Source organism: Marmota flaviventris, chromosome 20 (assembly GCF_047511675.1).
Source record: "Marmota flaviventris isolate mMarFla1 chromosome 20, mMarFla1.hap1, whole genome shotgun sequence".
Classification (NCBI taxonomy): Eukaryota; Metazoa; Chordata; class Mammalia; order Rodentia; family Sciuridae; genus Marmota; species Marmota flaviventris.
In genome coordinates, this window is record NC_092517.1 from 20,506,048 (window position 1) to 20,527,820 (window position 21,773).

At 65.5% G+C, this 21,773-nt stretch overlaps 1 protein-coding gene across 1 annotated transcript in view; it reads right to left on the bottom strand.

Moving 5' to 3' along the window:
- Positions 1-13,030, bottom strand: part of Plxna1 (plexin A1) — a 42,909-nt gene extending 29,879 nt beyond the window's left edge. Inside the window, exons 1-3 of the mRNA XM_027954478.3 lie at positions 11,792-13,030; positions 9,625-9,807; positions 784-924 (exon numbers count right to left, since the gene is read on the bottom strand). Of these exons, the coding sequence (XP_027810279.2) occupies positions 784-924; positions 9,625-9,807; positions 11,792-12,982 (1,515 nt within the window). The 5' untranslated portion in view covers positions 12,983-13,030. The remainder of the gene's footprint in view (positions 1-783; positions 925-9,624; positions 9,808-11,791) is intronic.
- Positions 13,031-21,773: the final 8,743 nt, after the last annotated feature.

Consider the following 21,773-nt stretch of genomic DNA (forward strand, 5'->3'; position numbering starts at 1 on the left):
GAGGCCAGCCTCGGGTGTCCCCGCTGGCTCACCGGCCCTGCCCTCCCACCCTCCTCAGCCTCCAGTCCCCAGGTGGCGTTAAAGCAGAACAGAAGCAGCCCAAGGAGTCACAGCGAGGGACAAGAGCCACAGCCCTGGAGAGCAGGCCGGCTGACCACGGGCCCCCCCCAAGATGGCAGCCACAGCCCCACGGGGGGCGGCCCGTCTCTGCCCCAGGCCCAGGAATTCAGAGCTCCAGAGGCAGCCCAGCCCCCCACTGCCACCCGTGCTCTGAGACTGCTCCCTCCAAATCTTTGTCCCCGACAGGGAGGGACTGGGAATTCCTCACACCAGGCCCAGGAGAATCTGGACGCAGCGAGGACCCTCACATCTGTCCCCACTCCCTAGGACATGTGTCTGTTGGTGACACAAAAGTGCACAGTGAGCCAGGCACGGTGGCACACATCGGTCATCCCAGTGGCTCGGGAGGCTGAGGCAGGAGGATCGCAAGGTGGAGGCCAGCCTCGGCAAAGGCAAGGTCCTAAGCCACTCAGCGAGGCCCTGTCTCTCAATAAAATAGAAAAAGGGCTGGGGACGGGGCTCAGGGGTCGAGGGACCCTGAGTTCAATCCCTAGTACTCCCCCCCCCCAAAAAAAGTGCTCACTGAGACCTGCCCAACCAGGTCCACTCACCCCCTGGGCGTCCCTGTGGAAGAAGAGCTGGCTCCCCGCTCACAGTGGACCCCAGCTTCCCCGGTCCCCCACCCCGAGTCCTGCACCGCCCCACAGCCACCCGGGCACCCACCTGTTTCTCCGTCATGGCGTAGAGGTACTGGCGGTTGGGGCTGAGGACGAGGTCGCGCAGGATGGGACTGCCCTCTTGGGCCACTACGCTTTCGTAGGCCAGGGCCGGGCGGCCACCAGGGTTCGCGAGGTCCACCAGGATCTGTGGCGGTGAGGAGGGTCCTAAGCGGGGCTCTGCTGATGCCCTTGTGTCACACTCAGGCCTACTCAAGGCTGGCGGTCCCAGGCCTCCCCCCCCCAGGAGGAGGCTGGGTTCAGAGAAGGCCAAGGCCAGCCACGCTGACTCCCCGCTGAGCCAGGTCCCATCCTCAAGGACAGGGAGCCCACGCAGGGCACCATGGGGCCCAGAGAGTCCCTGGTCCCTTTATCAGGGCACAGAGCCCAGAGTGGAGCAAGGCAGAGGAGGAGATGGGAGGCCAGGAGTCTGCAGGGTGTAGAGGCCCAGATGGAGTCTGCAGGGTGTCCTGGGGGTTGGGGACACCCCTGGTAAGAAGGCAGCAGGAGAGGAGGCACCTCATGGCATGGAACTGTATTCCAGGTCCCAGACAAGTCGGGGCTTGTCACCCAGCTCCGCTCCTCTGCCCTGAGCGCGAGGCTGCAGTATTTTTAGTGGCTTTTACCAAACAAATGGATTTAATTAACAGCGAGACCCAGGGGACCCTCCAGAGATGGGACTTGGGGCGTCCTCACAGCCCAGCGGTCTCCTGGACGGGCCCGGGCCTGCTCCTGCCCACAAGTCACGGGCCTGCCCAGCACGGTCACCTCTGGTCTCTCCACCTCGACCCAGGGGCAGGGACAGGGCCTGGCACAGGACGCTTCTTGGTGTCCCTGTGGCCATGGGGCAGGGCAGGCCCAGGGCAAAGGGCCGAGCCAAGGTCTGGCTCAAACAGCTCCTGGGGCCGGGCCCAGGCGGCCAGCCGGGGTGGGGACGCTGTGAGTCTGGCTAAGGAGGCGGCCGTGGAGGGGAGGGACACATTCCTGAGAGCCCCCGCCCCCCACATCCGCTCAGCTGCTCCCCACCCGGGCTTAAGTCAAACCAGACCCGGAAGAGCTGGGCAGGGGGCGGGGACAGCACTGTCACCCAAACTCTGGGAACGCTGGCCTCGGCGAGGAGGGGACACCAGGCGGACAGAGAGCTGAGGCACAGCGCCGGGCGTCCTGTGAGTGGCACAGGGACACACCCAGCCCTGCGCCCGGCCAGTCCTGCCATGGCCTGTGGGGGTGGGAACCCAGATGTCCTCCTCAGGGTGCACGACCCCCACGCCCCGGGTTGGGGACAGAGGTGCTGCTCACAGGAGCTGGGCCAGCCCCGGGCCCGATGCGCCCCAGCGGGGCAGCCCGTGTGGGGGCTGAAGTCCCCCGTGGCCTCAGTTTCCCCACCTGTGAAATGGGAATGAACGGGTCTAGCCGGGGACCCAGACCTCCAGACCCGAGCAGGACGCTGCACGTGTCCCCAGGCGCAGGTCCCCCCAACCTGCGGACACCCCGGGAAGACCCAGCGCTGCCCAGTCTTTGTGGCCCCATGTGGACCCCCGAGCCTGGCCCTTCTCCCTGCCCAACATCCAGGGGTGCTTTCTATATGCACCGACCTCCTGTCCCCACTGGGCCTGTCCCCAGGCCTGCCACCCCCCTTGCCACCCAGGGCCGGGCACAGCAGCCCCTAGGCCTGGGGTGGGCAGGAACGAGAAGAGGACAGAGTCCTGGACAATCCGGGGACACAGGCCAAGACACCCTGCCCCCAGCCCACAGGCACGGGGCCGACTCAGATGACCGGGACAGGTGGCCCCCAACAGCTGCAGCTAGGGGCACGTGAGGCCAGCTGTCCCTCCACCTGCCCCGCACGGGTCACCCCTGCCCCTTCACACACACGGGCGGGTCCCAGGGAGACAGGGCCCCAGCAGGGGGACACAGCCGGGAGGTAACACCCGAAGTAGACAAGACTCTGGGGACAGTCACACTGTGTCCCGAAGAGCCCCCGCGTCCGGGCCCAGCCAGACAGACCTGCGCGCATACGTGTCACGGAGACCCCGGGTGCAAACCAGACCTCCCCGCTGCACGGGGGGCACAGAATCTGTCCCCAAAGTAGGAGGAGCCAGCGGCCACCAGGAGGGCATTCCAGACAGAGGGGCGGGCACGGGGCCAGGGCGGCTGGCAGGATGGGGGAGCCCACGTGCCGCCACCCACAGCTGTCCACTCCAGGGCCACCCACCTGGAGGCAGCCTGCTCTTGGGGCAGCTGGGCCCAGCCGTTCCCTGGCCACAGCAGCTGGGCCTGTGGCAGAGGTACCCTGGGCACGGGGACCAGGCCAGGGGCATCCCTGCGTGTCCCCTGCCACCTCCAGCCAGGATCTCCTGACTCTGGACACTTGTCCCCAAGGACCACGGGAACTGGCCAGCAGCCCCTCCCCCACACCTGCAAGGGGCCCTCCCCTCACCCAGACATGGCCACCAGACTGCACCCGGACACGGGCCCCCAGCCGGCCAGCTCAGGAAGGGACACAGCTCAGCCCGCCCGGCTTCTGCCTGGGCATCCAACCCTCGGGGTCCCCGGTCCCACCTGTACACTGGGAGTCACCCCCAGGCTCCCCCCCAAGGGAGAGGCCAGGAGCAGGCTGGGTCCCCATCTCCCCTGTGGACAGAGCACGTGCCACCACACGGTGTCCCTGATCTTCCCATAGACAGCCAGGGAGCAGGCCCGCCCAGTGTCCCCAGGCTGGCCCCTCTTCCTGCCCAGCAGGCCCCAGGGCCCCACTAGGCAGGGAAGCCTGGGTCAGGGCCCTGGGGGGCAGCCAAGGGGAGGGGGAGGCCCGAGCCCCAGCCTGGCCCCCCCATGGCCACCCAAGGCCTGTCCCACTGCTACGGAGGGCGGGCGGGCAGCTGACAGCCTGGCCAGGTCAGCTGTCCATCCAACCCAGAGGCAACAAAGGGCCCATTCTGCAGGCAGAGGGCAGGCGGGGGCGCCAAGGAGGATGTCTGGCCCGTCCAGGCTGAGAGCCAAGGCCGGCACGCGCCCTAGCTGCCCGGAGGCAGGGGGCTGCCCAGCTTGGCCCTGACCCGGGAGGGAAGATCCACCCCACCACGAGGACGGCCAGGGGCTCCGGGGCTGGGATGGCCAGCCAGAGGACCGTCACCCACCGCCACACGTGTGCCCAGGAGGGGCGGGGATCTCCTGCGCCATGTCCCCTTCCCCGTCACCAACCCGCGGCCCCCTGGCTGAGGGCAGGATTCTGCCAGGCCAGGAGGAGTGTGACACTGGGAAAGCACTTAGTGACATCCTCTTGGCGGGAACTGGGTGATTAAAACGCGGTTTTCAGGAGCCCTCGTGGCTGTGATCGGGCCAGACGCACCTGGCAGGGGACAGGGGACCCAGAAATCCTGCGTTTCCCACCCAAACCTTTTTTTGCCGGGGAGAAGCAGGGACCAAGCAGGTCAGGGCCCAGCAGGTGGTGGAAAGCCAGGGCTGCCGCAGACCAGCCCCAGCCTGCCCCGGCAGTGACCTCTCAGCAAGCAGGGGACCTCTGTGACCCTCGGTCTCCTCATCGCCACCAGCCGCGTCACAGCAGAGTGTGAGGATTCAGGAGCTCACCGCTCCACGGGGCGGGGAGGGGGCGCTTGGAAGCTGCCTGCAGACGAGGTCCCACATCCAGACCCCGGTGTGGGGCAGAGGGACACAGCTGGCACAGAGCACTCGGTCTTTGGTCACCCTGACCTAGGGCTGGGCTGCGGTCCCCATGGTCACCCCTGGGTCCCTGCAGCAGGGGCAGGGGTCCGCTGGCCTGTGTCTGTCTCAGCCCCCCCTTTCCTTCTGCAACTCCAGTGGCACTCGGGACTCTGACCCTCGGCAGCGCCCCTGGGGCAGGCCTGGGTCCTTAGAAATCTCCCACGGCTCGTCCCCAGCACTCAAGGACAGACATGGGCCCCTGTGTCCTCCTCCCTGCCCTGGCTGACCAGAGCCCTGCCGCTCCCCCAGAATCCTGCACCCTCGATGCTGACCGCTGGCCACCCAGAGGCCCGCCCCTGCCCACCTCGGCTCCCATGATGCACTGGGACGTGGCCCTGCCCTGCCCTGCCCCTCCTCGCCGTCCCAGCAGCCCCAGCCTCCCCAGCCACCGCGGGTCCCCTCTGCCCAGGGAGGAGGGGACGGCCCAGTGTGGAAGCCACCTCCCCCGGGCGGCCATGCTCAGGGTAGGGCACAGGAGGCCACTGCTCAGGGAACAGCCCCCAGGATGGCCAGCCTTCTCAAAGGTCAGGTGCCCACCTCACACCAAGGTCCTCCACGTGGGTCTGGAGGGGACCCCGCTGGCCACCGGCACTGAGCGTGCAGAAGCCCGCACACTCACACTCACACTCGTGCACCACCAGCTCCGGGGCCGAGCGGCACCCGTCAGACCAACAGGGCCAAGGAGGGGACCTTCCCTGTGTCCTTGGTGACCCGCTGACCCAGGAGAACGGTCACAGGTGGACACAGCTTTCTAGGAAGCACAGATGTTCGAGCCACTGCCCCAAAGGGCTGGGACCACAGCCCCGGCCACAGCAGGATACCCACAGCAACTGCACCTAGGAGCCGACAGCCGGGTCCCCTCCCTTCCCTACCAGTGACCACAAGCTGGACACAGCACACAGCCACAGGGCCCCCACCTGGACCTCAAACCAGCAAGAGAGCCAGGTGCAGTGACCCACATCTGTCATCCCACCGGCTCAGGAGGCTGAGATGGGAGGATCGAAAGTTGGAGGCCGGCCTCAACAACTTAGTAAGTCCCTGAGCCACTCAGGGAGACCCTGTCTCTAAATAAAATGCAAAATAGGGCTGGGGACGGGGGTCAGGGGTCGAGTGCCCCTGAGTCCAGTCCTCAGTACCAAAAAAAAACCCCAAAAACCAACACCCAGCAAGAGAGACGGAAATCAGACGACAGGTCACGAGGCCCAGGCAGCCCAGCAGAGACCTGGCAGGTGGTCCGACACCTGCCCACCAGAACCACGCGTGAAGCTGAGTGCTGGGCCGGGCTGTCCCTGACCTGCAGGACACAAGGCCTCGTCCACCTGAAGGCAGGGGACACGCGCTGGAGTGTGCATCTGAAATGCACACGCGACGCACACGGGCCTCTCATGGAGGCCGGGCACCGGGAGGCAGAAGGCACCCTGTGTGACCCGGCCACGAGAAGTCCAGGATCCACAGACGGAGGCCAGCCAGGGTGGTCCCTGGGTGCTGCTGTGTCCTCACGCAACACCCGACTGCAGGCCTCCATGTGCCTTTGTGGACTCACCACAGTGGGGCCCGGGGACCCTCTTGGGGACACGGGGACCCTCCTGCAGCAGGGCTTCCAGAGACGAGACCCTCTGGAGGTCAGGAGGGCTTGCTTGTCCCCAGACCCCGAGCAGCACACAGTAGGCGCTCTGCAGGGACGCGCGTGACGAAGCAGAGCCATTGCAAAGGGAGAGGCAGGGGTTGAGGCCGGAGCCCAGCGGAGAGGCCGAGGCAGGAGGATCTCACCTCCTGCCTGCTGAGCCGAGCTGTGCCTGTCCCGTGGGCCATCGTCCCCGCAGCTCTGAGATAGTGTGACCCGTGCATGGGGCCCGTGAGCCCAGGGCTCTCTGGGAGGTCAGGGCTGCGTGGGCTACTGGAGTGTCCAGGGCCAGCCCCAGGACGCACGGGAAGGGGTCTCCTTCCTGAGCAGCGTGGTCCTGCAGCGCAGGTCCCTGGCCATGGTGTGGTGGCCACCGGGATGCAGGAGCTGGCCCCTGACACTCTGTCAATCACAGGTCAGCTGCCAGCGATCACAGTCAAGAGACCTCAGAGCCCAGGGACCCAGATCCTCCTGAAAAACCGGATGCGCAGGCGACGGGCACATCATCAGGCCTGGCACGGTGACCAGAGAGGGCAGGGCGGCGCCTCCGACGGGCCCAGTCCCCTGGGTCGCGCTGCAGCAGCGTGAGGCCGGCCCAGGGTGCCCCTTCGTCGCCCAGCGACAGGGCGGGGACTGTCCCCTTCTGCATTGCAGACGGGGAAACCCGGGCCACGGGAGGCCAGGCCCTGAAGTCCCTGCCAGAGCGCAGGAGCCTTGGGGGAAGCTGTGCCCAGGGCTGGGGACCCCCAGGAGGATGCTGAGAGGGTCCTGCAGGAGAGGTGGCCTTGGAGGGGGAGGGGCAGGGGCCAGGCAGGGCTCTGGGGCCCCCAGCCAGGCGCACAGCGGAGGCTGGCGGGTCTTAAATTAATCGGCTACAATTTTACGCAACAGCACGTTTGGCAGGTCCTGGCCCCGGGCCAGCCATGTCCCTGGGCTCCCCAGATGCTTTTTAAAGCCCGGGAAGGACCGGGCCTGGGAAAGAGGGGGCGTGGCCAGCCCTGCAGGCCTGCACCAGGGCTGGGCGGTGGGATGGGGTGTCCCCAGGGTCCAGGCTCTAGCCGGCAGCAGAGAGAGCAGGAGGCGGGGACACAGCACCCACTGTGCTCAGCCTCAGGGGACAGGAGGCGTCTCCAAGTAAACACAGGGAGAGAGGGAGGCCTGCCCTGCCCAGCAGGGAGGGGATCTGCTGTGGCCCTGACCCTGGAGCACGGCCACCCCACTCCCAGGCAGGGCCCGAGGGTGAGGACGGGCAGAGGGGGACTCCGAGGCACCACGGGAGGCTGGAAACAGAGGCCACACCAACCTCAACGAACCTCACACAACACCCACAGTGCACGGTGCCCCGGGCAGGTTCAAGGGCAAGAGGACCAGCAGGCAGCCCCCTTGGCTAGGTCAGGGGCAGGCAGGGGACCCCACGCGCCCTCAGCGGGGGACAAAGGCCACTGAAGGAGGAGCTGAGCGCTCTCAGAAAGCGGCCAGGCCTCCCGCCACGTCCTCCAAGGACCCACCAACAAAACCAAGGGAGGGAGCCTACAGCCAGCAGCCCCCAGTGCCTCGGTTTCCTCATCTGTCAAACTGAGGAAGAGACCGCGGTGAACTTCCAGTGGGAGCGCTCCCTGCAGGGCCCCAGGGGAAGCAGGAACCCGCCAGGTTCTGGAGAGGCCGTGGGAAAATCTGCGGCTCAGAGAGGGTAAGCGGCTGGCTGGAGGTCACACAGCTAATCAGGAGGAAAACGGAGAGCGATGCCAAACCCACCCTGTGTCCACTGAGGTACAAAAGATATTCCACAGGGCACGAGGGACGCTTTGACAGGTTCATGACCCCTCACAGCGGGGCAGAAGGGTTCTCACGGTCGGTCCTAAGTCCCTCACCCATGTGACCCTGCCTGTGTCCTGGGGCACATCCGATCCAAATGCAGAGCCTCCAAACCAAAGGCGGGTCCAGTTCCCCACCCCCCAGGCTCTGAGGTCACGGGGCCAGCAGCCCCGGGCCCAGCTGGCCCCGTCCACTCAAGAGCCACGCGAGCCTCCATCTCCCAATGACTAGCAACACGAGGCCCAGGGGACACAGGGACTCAACCTCCCGCCAGGCTGTGCTGAGCGGGGCGAGGCCCAGGGAGCGGAGGGCAGGGAGCCCCTTCCCCTTGGGGACCCAAACACCACTCCAAGTTCCATCTCTGGGTCTCAGCGTCCCCTCTGCGGGAGCGCAGCCAACTAGGACTCTGGGGACACCTCTGCCCTCTACTCCCCCAGCCAAAGCTCAAAGGTGGCACTGAGGCCCAGGGGGCAGGATTGGAGGGACCCATTCCCCCAGGCTCAGATGGCCTGTCTGCCACCCTTTCAGCCCACCCACCATTCAAGGGGACAGTCCCACTTCTTTCCTTGGGGGGTACCGGGGATTGAACCCAGGGGCCCTCGACCTCTGAGCCCTGTCCCCAGCCCTATTTTGTACTTCAGTTAGACACAAGGTCTCACTGAGCTGCTTAGGGCTTTGCTGTTGCTGAGGCTGGCCTCTACCTCGAGATCCTCCTGCCTCAGCCTCCCAAGCTGCTGGGATCAGAGGCGTGCACCACCAGGCCCAGCAGATGAACCCAAGAGAGCCGGGTCTCCTGGTGGGTGGCAGGCTCTGGGGCACCCAGCTACAACTGAACCCCAACACCCACCCACCCCGAGAGTGTATGGCGGCTCTCCCGGCTCCTCAGGCCTCCCTGGTACCATGAGTGCGTGCTGAGTGGCAGGTTCAGGGCCCCACCCCAGAGCCACCGGACAGCCCCTGCCCGGCCAGGTCTCTGGAGTCACCCTGCTCCTGCAGCACCAGCCTGTGGGGGGGCAGCGGGCGCTGCCCTTGGCCTGCTCTTGGCCTGGCCTCTGGTGGAGGCCGGGCCGGGGCGGAGTGCTGTCTCAGCAGACACTGGATCTCAGGGCGCAGCGGGGAGGGGGCTGTGCAGGCCCGCCCTGCCCCCCTGGAGGTCACCCTGCACCTTTGGAATCCAGCCGCAGTGTCCCCAGGCCCCAAGCTCCCGAACAGACAAGTCCTGAAGGTCCCCTTGTGGAATGGCCTTGGCACAGAGAAAGCAGGAGGGGTCAGGGTGACCCGATGGCCTGTGCCAGGAGCCCAGAGGGAGCCCAGAGGGGAGACGGGTCCTTTAGAAGGACCCCAGGCTCAGCTCAGCCCCTCGAGGTCACTCAGCCTGGCCCAGAGTGACGTCCCCACACTCCTCCTCCACCAGCGGAAGTGGCAGCAGAGGGCTCAGGGCAGAGCTGGGCAGAGTCCCACTGTCCCTGAACAAGTCCCTTAATCTGACTGAGCCTGGGGTCACCCGCAGGAAAGTGTAATGGTTCCACCTGGTGCGATGGCCCACGCCTGTCATCCCAGTGGCTCAGGAGGCTGAGGCAGGAGGATGGCAAGGTGGAGGCCAGCCTCAGCCACTCAGCGCCGTCCTTGTGCTTGGGATGGGGCGTTCACTGCCCCCGGCCACCGCCCCCCGCAGCAGCCTACCTTGCGGATGCGGCCGCTGCGCGTCCCGGTGAACACCACAGTGCGGCCCCGGTAGTCGTAGGCAGCCACAGCGGTCAGTCCGTCGTCCTTGTCCACAAACAGGGGCGTGCCCTCGATGGTGACCGTGCCCCCCAGGGGCTGGTTGAAGTCCTGTCCGCAGAAGTCGTCGTCGATCTGCAGGGGCTGCAGGGAAGGACAGGTGAGCCTCCTCCCTGAGCACGGCCACTCCAGCCCCACAGAGGTCCCCAGATGCGAGAGACTGCAGGCCCATTTCACAGACTGGGAAAGGGAGGCCGAGGCTGTGGGCGCTAGGAACCCGCCTCCCGGGCCCACCCACCCACTGGCCCTGCGCCTAACTCTGGGTCCCTGGGGAAGGAAGGACAGGCGACCCGTGTAGCAGGTGGCCTCAGGGGTCTGGCCAGCGATGGACAGGAGAGGAGGGGACAGGTGGGGAGGGGGTGACAGCACAGTCCCTCCTCTGGAGAGGTGTGGCCCTGGCCACCAGAGGGGGTGTCGAGACAGACAGGATCCAGTTCAGACAGGACAGCCAGTGGCATCCAAAGGCAAAGGGAGGGGCATGCAGGAAGCCATCGATCCCGAGGCCCCGGAGATGGCGGGGGGGACAGCTGGGGGGCCGTCCCACTGCGAAGCCGAGGAGGAGAGACAGGGCACAGGGAGAGGAAAGGGGATGGGACAGGCCACTGATGAGCCAGAGCAGGGAAGCTAGGTCAGGGCTGGGGGTGCCTGGGAACCACCCCAGGCACACAGGACACCTCCCAGGTCTGGGGACAGGGCACGGAGCAGCCAGGGTGAAGCACCCCCTCTAGGCTTCCGTGTCCCCACTCCTTCCTCAAAAGGCCACGGGGAGGGGACAGCCATATCCACCAAAGGCACTCAGAACCCCGACCACACACGAGAAAGAGGAGCGGGAGGGACCCTGGCCACCCCGCTGCGCCCCAAGAAGAGCCAGTGCCTGTCCTAGTTGGGACCCAGGAGGACGGAAATCAGAGAGGGACAGGTTTTCCTGGGCTACCTAGCAGGCCCCAGGCAGCGGTAGCAGAGGGCTCAGGGCAGAGCTGGGCAGAGTCCCACTTCCCCTGAACGAGTCCCTTAGTCTGACTGAGCCTGTCATCCCAGCAGCTCTGGAGGCTGAGGCAGGAGGATCGCAAGGTGGAGGCCAGCCTCAGCCACTCAGTGAGACCCTGTGTCTCAATGAAATATAAAAAGGGCTGGGGACGGGGCTCAGGGGTTGAGCGCCCCTGGGTTCAATCCCTGGGACTAAGAAAAGCGACCTTAATGGTTCCCTCGACCTGAGCGCGGGAACATGGAGGAGCAGCCGAGGCCTGGCCCCTGTCAGTAGGTGTTGGAGGCTGCAGCCCAGCACAGGGGAGGCCCAGCTGGGGCAGCATCAGGCCCACTGTCTCTGGAGGGCACAAGCATGGCCTGTTGGGGACGGTCATCTGGCCCCACTGTGGGTGACAGGAGGGCCCAGGAGAGAGGCATACAGCCAGGAAAACATGAGGGAAAGATGAAGGCTCTAAAGATGGTGCCCACTCGGGCGAGGCCCAGCGCTGCCTCTTAAGACCGGAGTCAGGTCCACACATCTCCTTGAGCCTCAGTCCCCTTGTCTGAAAATCAGGGACAGGAGCCAGCTGGCCAGCACCCCACATGGGGCCAAGCACGCTGTGGATGACCCATCCCATGTCCCCAGGGGCTTGTGGGCCATTTGGGCAGGGTGCCGTTACCCCATCTCCCCAACACCTGGCAGGGCACTGTCATGGCTAGAAAGAGGATCTGGGGGTCAGCATGACCCCCTGCAACACAGGACAGCAGCAGTCCTTGCCTCACAGGCGGCCAAGGGCAGGGCCTGGACACAGCAGGAGCCACCCTGGTATGTGAACAAGAACTGGACGCGGGGACGCACACCTGTCATCCCCAGGGGCTCTGGAGGCCGAGGCAGGAGGATCGCAAGGTGGAGGCCAGCCTCAGCCACTTTAGCCAGGCCCTGAGCCACTCAGCGAGACCCTGTCTCTCAATAAAATCTAAAAAGGGCTGGGGACGGGGCTCAGGGGTTAAGCGCCCCTGGGGTCCATCCCTGGGGGAGGGGCCGGGCCCTGGTCAAGGCCACAGCCCTGGTCAAGGTCACGTCCAGCCGCCGCGCACTCACCGAGTTGATGCAGCCCAGCTCCTTGTTGAGCAACCAGGGCAGCGAGAGCTTGCCCTCTCCGCGGTAGCAGGACTGGATGCGCTCCTTGATCTTCTCCTTGATGGCGCGCAGCGTGAAGAGGCAGAGCGCCGACTCCTTGGGTGGCTTGACCCGGTTCTTCTGGCCCTGGGCGAACACGGTGAACAGCACGTCCTCGTCGTCGGTCAGACCCAGCTGGCGGGCCAGCGCGTGGCCAGGCCGGCTCAGGTAGGCGTCCTGCACCAGGCGGTACTCGACGCCCGCCTGCTGGCAGCCGATGGGGAACTCGACGTACGAGTAGAACTTGGGGTCGTCGACGCACAGGCGCACGATCTTGGAGGTGAAGAAGTGCTCGCCGGCGGCGTCGGGGGACGTGAGCTGGGTGTCCAGCTGCAGCGTGAGGTAGTACACGAACTGCTCGCTGCGAAAGCTGTACACGTAGTAGATGTCAAAGGCGGGGAACTTGGACAGGGTGTCCGACGGGATCTTGAGCTGCGATGACACGAACTCATCCTGGTACACGAAGCCGAACATGTCCGCGTCCTCCTCGTTGGCCATGAGCCGCCGGCTTGACAGCGTGGGAAAGTACTCCGATTTGCCGTCGATGGGGGTCCCCACGAAGAGTTTGGCCTGGCCCTGGCCGGGGGTCCCGGCGATCAGCACCCCGGCCATGCTGCCCGCCTCGCGCACGCTCGACAGGTAGTGCTCCTTGCGGTGGTGAGGCTCGCCCAGCTTGAAGAGGTCGTCGAGGCGCAGGAACTGGCAGATGCCCTGCGACGCGCTGCCACAAGCCAGCAAGCGGTTGGCGGCATAGTCCAGCAACAGCAGCTTGTTCACGTTGTCCGTGCTGCCCAGGCCGTGCGGGCACGACTGCACGCTGGGCGGCGGGTAGCACTTCTCGTTGTCCTCCACGGGGCCCGTCACGTGCGCCCGCAGCAGCGTCAGGTTCCCCGACAGCTTGTAGATGCGGTTCACCGCGCCCACGTACACCTCGCCCGTCTGCTCGTGCACCACCAGGTGGGTGAGGCCCCAGTCGCTGGCCACGAAGGTGCGGAAGGCAGGTGGCGGGGTCCCGTCCGTCCTGGGCGAGCCTGCAGCCACCCAAAGGCCCCCTAACAGCAGCAGGGGCAGCAGCATGGAGAGCGCCTGCGGGCGCAGAGGTGGCAGCGGCATGGCGCGCCCGGGGCTTGGGCCTCGGTGCTCAGGTCCTGCAGGGGCGAGCATCACGGGGCGGCGAGCCACAGCCCTGGGGGAGAAGGGGCAGGAGAAGGCCGGTGAGCATGAGCGCAGCACGCGCGCAAAGAGCACGCACGTCCTGTCCAGCGCGCACGCATCCTGCCGGGACCCCTTCACCGCACTCCAGGAGGAAGGGCTGCTGCTCCCGGCAGAGAGCCAGAAGCTAGGAGAGGTCACCCTCCTGGCCTGGGCACAGAGTGCGCGCAAAGCACGCACGTCCTGTCCAGCGCGCGCGCATCCTGCGCGGACTCCCAACGCGCATCCTCCGCGGACCCCTTCACCGCACTCCAGGAGGAAGGGCTGCTGCTCCCGGCAGAGAGCCAAAAGCTAGCTGGGAGAGGTCACCCTCCTGGCATATGGGCGCAGAGCGCGCGCAAAGCACGCACGTCCGGTCCAGTGCACGCATCCTGCGCGGACCCCTTCACCGCACTCCAGGAGGAAGGGCTGCTGCTCCCGGCAGAGAGCCAGAAGCTAGGAGAGGTCACCCTCCTGGCCTGGGCGCAGAGCGCGCGCAAAGCACGCACGTCCTGTCCAGCGTGCGCGCATCCTGCGCGGACCCCTCTACCACATTCCAGGAGGAAGGGCCGCTCCTCCCTGCAGGGAGCCAGAAGCTAAGAGAGGTCACCCTCCTGGCTGGGGCCCTGCAGGCAGCCAGGGGTGAACCAGGTGTCACGGAGACCAAGCAGTGGTTACCACAAGCAGCACAGGACACCTGCTTGCGCCAATTCCATGCCTATGCCCTGCCACTGCTGGCAGAGGGGAACCACCCCTGGGGGTCACAAGGGCCTGGGGTCTAGACTGGAGTCACAGCTGACATTGCAACTTGGACAGGATCAACCTCTGATTCAGAGCCTGACTACGCCCTAGGGAGACAGACCCCTGGCCCCAAGGTACTCATTCCCAGTGACACCTTCTCTGGCTGGGGCTGCGGGGGACGCGCACCACCGTTGCCCTATAAAAGCTGGACACAGGCGGGCTTCTGAGCTCGTTCCCAGCTCCACTTCCAGGCCCCCTTGAGTCCCCACCCAAACACAGGGCTACCCCCGGGGTAAGTGGACCTTCAGGATGTGTCCCCAAAGCCTGCTCTCACAGGTCCCCCTGAGGGCAGCCCGGTTCCATCCCACAGGCCTCTCCTGGGCGCCCACGGGGAACATGCCCCGAAAGTACAGAACCCACCTCCTGACCAAGTACCAGGGTGGGCGCAGCATGGGGCCAGGGCCTGTGCCCGGTGCGCACCAAGCGCTCTCCAATGAGCCGCACTCCCCTGCGGCTTTCCGCAGCCATGGCCCAGGCTGGCCCCACTCAGGGGCCCCACAAGAACCCCACAATCCTGCGGCCACACAGGCCGCGCCTCTCAGCATAAGCAGCACCCCTGCAGCAGGCTGGACGGCTTTTCTGACCTGCACACGAGGTCACCATCCCCCAGACCTTGGCGTGACTATCAGATCCTGCCGTGGCACCCCGCTGACTCTGGGGGTCACCTCCTCCCAGCATGGGCACTGGTGCCCAGGCACTGGGTCCAACCCAGACTCTCACTACGCGCCCCTTCCCCAGCCTCAGTTTACCACACAGTTCCTCACCTGGATGAGAGGAAGAGGGTGGCCTGCCCATGTATTGGGGGCCTCTCCCCACTCCTGGCTGAACCCCAGGGCTGTAGATACCTTCCTCCTGACTCCCAGCCAATGCCCTCCCTGTGGCCGGGCAGCCCCATTTCTCAGGTGGAATAACTGAGGCCTAAAGATGATGACTTTTGCTACAGTCCAGCTCGGGTGTCACCTGAGACATCTCCCATGAACTGCTCCCTGAAGGCACCGGCTAACAGTGCCCAGTCCCCTGTTTTAGTCTGTGGCAGGAGGCTTGTTAACGGTTTTTGTTACCTATTGTTCCCAGACACTGACTCTGACAGAGTGGCAGCTCTGACACAGGAGGGTCTGGTTAGGTGTGGTTCGCCACTATATCCCCAAAGCCAAGCCCGGGATCCAGGGGACCTCAAAAAACACTTGAGTGAAGCTGGGCCTGGTGGTGAATGCCTCTAATCCCTGCAGCTCAGGAGGCCGAGGCAGGAGGATCAAAAGTTGGAGGCCAGCCTCAGCAACATATCAAGGCCCTGAGCAACTCAGCGAGACCCTGTCTCTAAATAAAATACAGAAAGGGCTGGGGATGGGGCTCAGGGGTTCAGTGCCCCTGGATTCAAGCCCCATTATAATAATAATAATAATAATAAATACACGAGTATTGTCTGCCTCTCTCCTCTTGCCCCCACCTTCTGTCCAGTGCCCATCTGCTGCTCAGGTGTGGAAACTGAGACTCAGGGCAGCAAAGCGCTTTGGCTCGACTCTCAGAGCAGAAGCACGTTTGGGCTCCTCCCAGCACGCTGTTCGTTGCCTTTCCTGGTCATTGACATCACCCCAAGCTCAGCAGTTGGGAGAGGATCCTCCACCGCCCCCACTAGAGGCCTGAGGCGGACCAGGGAGCCAGGAAACAGGTTCCCCGCCGAGGCAGCAGCGGCCCTGGGCTGCGAGCTGAGCGCATTGGAACTCCAAAGAAAACATGAATCACTCACCGTTTATCAGTTCAAAGCAGCCCTGCAATTACCAGGGGCCGGGCTCTCCCCTCCTCCGGGATAATTATACACGTCTTAATGCAATTATGGGCTCTACTTTTTATATTAAACAGGAGGGACCCGGCTGAAGAAGCCACCATCCCAACTCCAGCCTGGCCCAGGGCCCACTCTGTCTCCTCCCAAGGAAAGAACTGGCCTGGGGCGGGGGCGCACCCGATTGCCAGCCAGGGAAGGAGGGGATCCCAGGCCTATGGTGGCTCCCTCACACCCACCGTCTAACAAAGGCCACACAGGACAAGGCTTGGGCTACTTTCTGTATCTTAGAGATACAGGACTCAGGGCTCAGACAGACCCAAGGTCACCCAGCTAGTCCCAGCAAGGTAGGGGCCAGATCCAGAGCTTCTGCAGACCCTGGGACACCTAGGAAATCTGCAAAGGCGCGACTGCCCCAGGCCTGAGGTGTGCCCAGGAAAAAGTACCCAAAGGTGCGCTTGGGTGCAGAGAGGACCCGTAGATGCTGTCCTCCATGGAGAAGGGAGGGATGCGGGCCAGCCACTGTGGCCTGCAGAGGCTGCCCTAGGGGGTCTCACTGGAAGGACCAGGCATATTGGGCACAATGGTAGGTGACGAGGGGCGATTCTGTGGCGCAGGGCAGCAGGAGGAGAGACCTGGCACGGGATCTGCTGGACACGCAGATGGGGTCGGTGCCAGGCTGAGTCAGAGCCAGGCCAGGAGGGCAGAGCGGGTGTTGGGTGTACCGAACGGGACCAGCCACCAAGAGGAGCCAAGCTACAGGCAGGTGCAGCGCTGTGACCTGGGGGGGGGGGGGGGGACTCCACGCCTGGACTGCATGGGACCGGCCCTCCAGTGGGGCATGCAGACCAATGTCCCCTTCCCTCTCCCAGACCTGGATGACACCACGGCTCCTTTTTTGGCCCAAGAAACAAAGACCTCAGAGGGATGACAACCGATGCCCTCCCACTCTGGATCCTTCCGGGGCTTGGACAGGTGGGGACGTGGGGGGACATGGAAGACAATCACACCGTGCCCAGAGGTATTTCCAGCGGCATCCAGAAAGGGGGCTGCCCTGGTCACCCCCACCTCCCCCCATCGGAGGACACAGAAGGTGGTTCCAAGTGGCCCTGATCCCCATCAGCCCTACGGGACCAGGCAGGACCTGGAGACACCTTGCTGTTCTGCTCTCAGAAAAAGTGCCAGCTGCTCGCGATTGGCTCTGGGGGTGCCCTCTCCTCTGCCCAGCTGCTCTAACATGCTCCAGACATGAGCATCTTCCCCGGGGGGCACCAAACAGGCAGGCAATGACCTAGGGGCCCAGCAGTCACCCAGCTGAGCCACACAGGGCTTGCAAGACCCCGGCCTCCGCCCTTGCCTGTCCCCCCTCTGACTGCAATGCCTTTCCGCGGTCCCAGGTGCCCGGACGCCTGACCCTGAAGCAGACTCTCGGGTTGGCCTCTCTGCCTGGGGCATGCCTGGGACTGGGGACCTCCTTCAGGGCCAGGCAGAACCGGGGCACACCTAGCTCTGCCCCATTCCTCTCCCGCACACCCCAAACCAGTGGGGAGGCAGGGGACCTGGGGCATGCTCCCCAAGGACCCGGGGAGCACCGATGAGCCCCACCCCACTCGGACTGGGATGAGGAGGTGAGCCAGCACCGCAGCCCAGGCCAGCCAGCCCGCGGCAGGAGCGGGACTGAGGGGACAGAGGCTCGGCCATGTCCCATCCCCCCACACACACCCCTTTCTTTCAAGGGGCGTGGCCCCAGCACCCCACAGACACGCAAAGGTAGCTCAGGGCACCAAGCAGCCCCTCTCACCCTCCATCCCGGGCTGCAGCCGGGATCTCACAAGGGGCACAAGGGCCTCCCTGGAGTCCCCTGCTCCCGCTTCCTGGAGGCAGCCCCGGATCAGCCGGCCGCCGCCGCCAGCTACGTTGCACACCAGGCCCGGGACCGTCCTGGAGGCCATGGGCAGCCTCCGAAGGAAGCGAAATGACCCTGGGGAGGCCCTGCTGGGGCGGGGGGGAGGCCGAGGAGGCCCAAGCAGGGCTGGCCTCCCGGGTGCCACCCGCACCGCCCCCTGCCAGCCCCGTGGCGGCCCTGCGGGCCTGGGCTGGACCCAGCGCCCAGCTCCCGGCACCCGGGGCCAGAGGAGGCGGGGGCGGGCGGCGGTCCCCAGGAAGCGGTTCCAACTTCCACCCCGGCGCGCGGGGCCGCCCAGGGCGCAGCCCCCCCGACCTGCCCGGGCTCCCGCGGTCGCCGCCGAGCCCTGCCCGGGCCTGCCCAGCCCGACGATCGCCGCGTCCCGAGGTCCGAGCCCGCGATCCGGCGCCCGGGCTCGGACCGGGCCCCCGCAGGGCCCTCCCGGAGGGGCCGCCGCAAACTTTCTCTCCTGCCTTTGGGGAGGGGGCAGCGCCCGTCCCCGCCGCGCCGCCCCGGAGCGCTGCCCCGAGGACCTCAGCGGGCCGGGGGGCCGGGTGGCCGGGTGGCCGGGGCGCGCGGAGGAGGAGGAGGAGGCCGGGCGCTGGGCCTGGGGCCGCGGTCCGATCGGGCCGGGCGGGGACGCGGCAGCTCAGGGCCCGCGCCGCGGCCGCGCCCGGACACACGCGGGCGCCCGGCCGGAGCCGCAGGGACACGCGGAGCGCGGACACGCGCGCCGCAGTCCCCCGCGCACACCCCCTGCCCGGCCGCCCGCGGAGCGCCCCGCCGGAGGCCGCCCCCCGCAGCCCGCATCCCGCAGGGCGCCTGCCCCGGGCCCCGGACCCCCGCCCGGGCCCGGCCGCCGTCCTCCCGGCCCCGCTCCCCGCCCACCCGCCCCGCGCAGCGCCGCGGGGAAAGTTGCGCCCCGACTCACCGGCTGCCCCGGGGCGCGCCCCGCCGCCGGCCATCGCCGCGCCCCGCCGCCCGCCCCGCCGCCGCCTGCCCCGCCGCGGGGCCGCCGAAGCCGCGCAGGCCGCCCAGGCCGAGGCCGCCGCCGCGCCCGGGCTCCGCTGCGTGGCCGCGCTGCCGCTGCCCAGCATGAATGGGGCGCCGAGCGCCGCGCGGCTGCGGACCGGCCTCGCTCTCGCCGCCCGCGGAGCGCTGCGCCGCGCGCATGCGCCGCCTCGAGCTCGGGGGCGGGGCTGGCGGGGGCGGGGCGGGAGGCGGGACCCGCCGCGGCCTCCAGAGGGCGCTCTGCCCCGCGCCGCGCTCCAGCCGGGCCCCACCGCGGGTCTTCAAAGGGCGATGCTGCCACCCGCCTTAAGTCGCTGTGGTCGCCGGGGCCTCAGAGGGGCGTCCCGGGAGTCCAGGGCGCCCGGGCTGGCCTGGGCGCACGTCTCCAGAAACCAGAGTCGGCCTCTGTGGGTCCGATCTAGGGGATCGGAGTTCACCGGGCAAAGGGTAAACTGAGGCCGGAGGAGGCCAGCGCCCTGCCCGAGCCCTGCGGGGTGGTGTCCCCGCTCCTGGCCTCCGGCCTCGGCGTCTGTTGGTGGCAGGACACCTGCGCCGGTGCATCTGCCCCTACTGGCCGGGAAGCGCGGCCCCCTGCAGGCCCTGGGGGTGGGGGGTGGGGTGGCGCCCTCGGGGACACTGCCCGGGAGCCAAGTCCCCAGCCCCGGGTCCCTGCAGCGGGAGCCTCGGAGGACACGACCCCAATCCTGGCCACCTAGAGAAGGAAGCCGGGCGGGACGCAGGAGCTGGCCATGCGCCCGACCCCCCGGGGAGCGGGGCGGCTCCAGCCCCTTAGCGACTGCGCTCAGGGCTGTGTCCCCGAAGGTGGGACACCAGGCTTCTCGCCCTGCGAAGGTCTCCCTGCGGGACAGCCAGCCCCTGCGAGCACCAGGCACCCCCGACAGAGCACAGAGCCCCCCAAACGCTGTCCTGGGCGAGGAGAGCGCTGCGCGCGCAGGGTCCCCTCCTGTGACCTGCAGGGGACAGTTTGCACCGAGCGTGACTGGTGTCCTCCGTCCAGAGGGTGACCCTCGACAGTCCCAGGGGCCCCTCTGCATCTCCTTAGCAGCCTCCCTCTGCCGTGCTAAGCCTCCCCTGGCTTTTCCTGGGGTGTGGCCACTTGTGTTGGGCTCTCAGAATGGCAATATTCTTTTGTGTGACTTGTTTGGGGACATTACAGAAGTGGGATCACACCATGTGTGCTGCTTGCTCTGCTCCCAGGCAGCTGTTCTCGGGGACTTTGGTAGGATTCTTGCACTTTCTGCAGCTGATCCTCCAGGCACTGGGTTGACCCCTGCTCAGGGCTCTGATGAGCATGTCACCCATGTGACTTTGCTGGGCACGTTTAGACCCAGGGATGGACTGTCTGGCCGCGCATGGGGGTGCATTTAGCTCTCCAGATGGATGGCCCCGGTTCACAGCCCCAGCCCTGATGTCCCCTGTCCCCTGCTGCCTCCCACCCCCATCAACCCTGGGTCCAGTCAGGTCTTCATGGTAGAGACTAGATTTTCATGGTGGATTTCATATTTCATGTCCCCAAATGAGGCTGAGCACCTTTTTCAAAAGTCCTGTTTGCAGCTCAGTGCAGAGATGCACGCCTGTCATCTCAGCAGCTCAGGAGGCTGAGGCAGGAGGATCACAAGTTGGAGGCCAGCCTCAGTAATTAAGACCCTGTCTTGAATCGGGATGTGGCACCGTGGTTAAGCACCCCTGGGTTCAATCCCTGATACTTCCCCCCCCCAAAAAAAGTCCTATTTGCCATTTAACTTGCCGTCATCTAGTACTGACAGTCCGTGAAGGTGCACTAATGTGGTACAGATGGGTAAACTGAGGCTGCAGAGAGGGAGAGACCTGCCCATTGCCCAGCTGGCCAGTGGCAGAGCTGGGAGCAGCTCATCCAGCCGTTGGTGGTCCTGACCCAAATCACTCTCTTTCATTGTCCCCCCCTGCGGCACCCCCCCCTTCCCTGGAGCTCGGGACCTGAGATCCTTCTTTCCTTGTGAACTTCTGGGTCACCCACAGCTGGGTGTGGGTCCAGAATGGCCAGTTAATGTGGAGCGAGTCCTGTCTGTCCCTGAACCTCACTTCTCTCCTATACCACTCTGTCTTCTGTGGGACCACTCAGGGTTCTTCCTGTTCTGGGCTCAGTGACCCCCAAGAGAGCCCAGACCTCCCTTTTGAGGTCCAGCCCTGACCTCCCTTTTGAGGTCCAGCCCTGACCTCCAACTGTCTCCTGGGAGAGTTTAGAGGCCCCATCCCCAGCCCCCCTTTTTTTTTCTTTGTATTTTTTTTTTTTTTAGAGACAGGGTGTCACTGAATTGCTTAGGGACTCGCTAAGTGGCTGAGGCTGGCCTCCAACTTGCGATCCTCCTACTTTAGCCTCCTGAGCTGCTGGGATGAGAGGTGTGCACCACTGCGCCTGGCTAGGGAAGGATTGCTTAAACAAGATGTTAAAAATAAATAAAAAAAAGAAACTATGGATCATTTTGAGTCCATTAAAATTAGTTATTTTCTGTTATGGAGACACTCTGGAATTTCAAAGACGCTCTCTTCCAACACATGGGATGGACAACAATATATAAAGAGCTCCCAAGAATCAACAAGAAAAGGACAACCAGCCAGAGGCAGAGGAAGAGAAGACCTGCGCAGGTCATTTTCTGGACAGCAAAATGGCAAGTGGCTGTTGCTACCAAGGAGCCCTGAGTGGCAGGTCCCGAGCTCCCGCCCCAGTAGCACCCTCCCTCTGGTTTAGTTCTGAGGTCCTCCTTGCGTGACCTCATGGATTCTGACCCTGCGCTCTTCAAGTGTGGAAGGAGAAGTGGAATGCCAGTGACAGTGATGGAGCTAGGAATCGACCCTGGGTCTGTGGCTTTGGGGCTCCTGACCCCACATCACACGGAGGGGAAATGAGTCAGCACAGCTGTTCTGGGTTTTCTCTGCGGTTTTCAATTCTGTGTGCCTGACACAGTCCAGGGCACAGGGCAGCTGACTGTGCAAATGAGGAATGACTCCTAGGAACTTGCTTCTGTCCCGGGGTGTCTGGGCCATTGGAGCAGTTTCAGGGGTCCTTTCTGCATTTGTATGACTCAGAGTGACCTCAAAAAATAGACTCCCGGGGGCTTTCTTCCCTTTTCCAGGTGGCCCCAGCACTGGGAGGCCCAGTCCCCAGGGGGACAGCCCACTGATCCCTGGCCACCAGGCTCAGATCTGGACCCCAT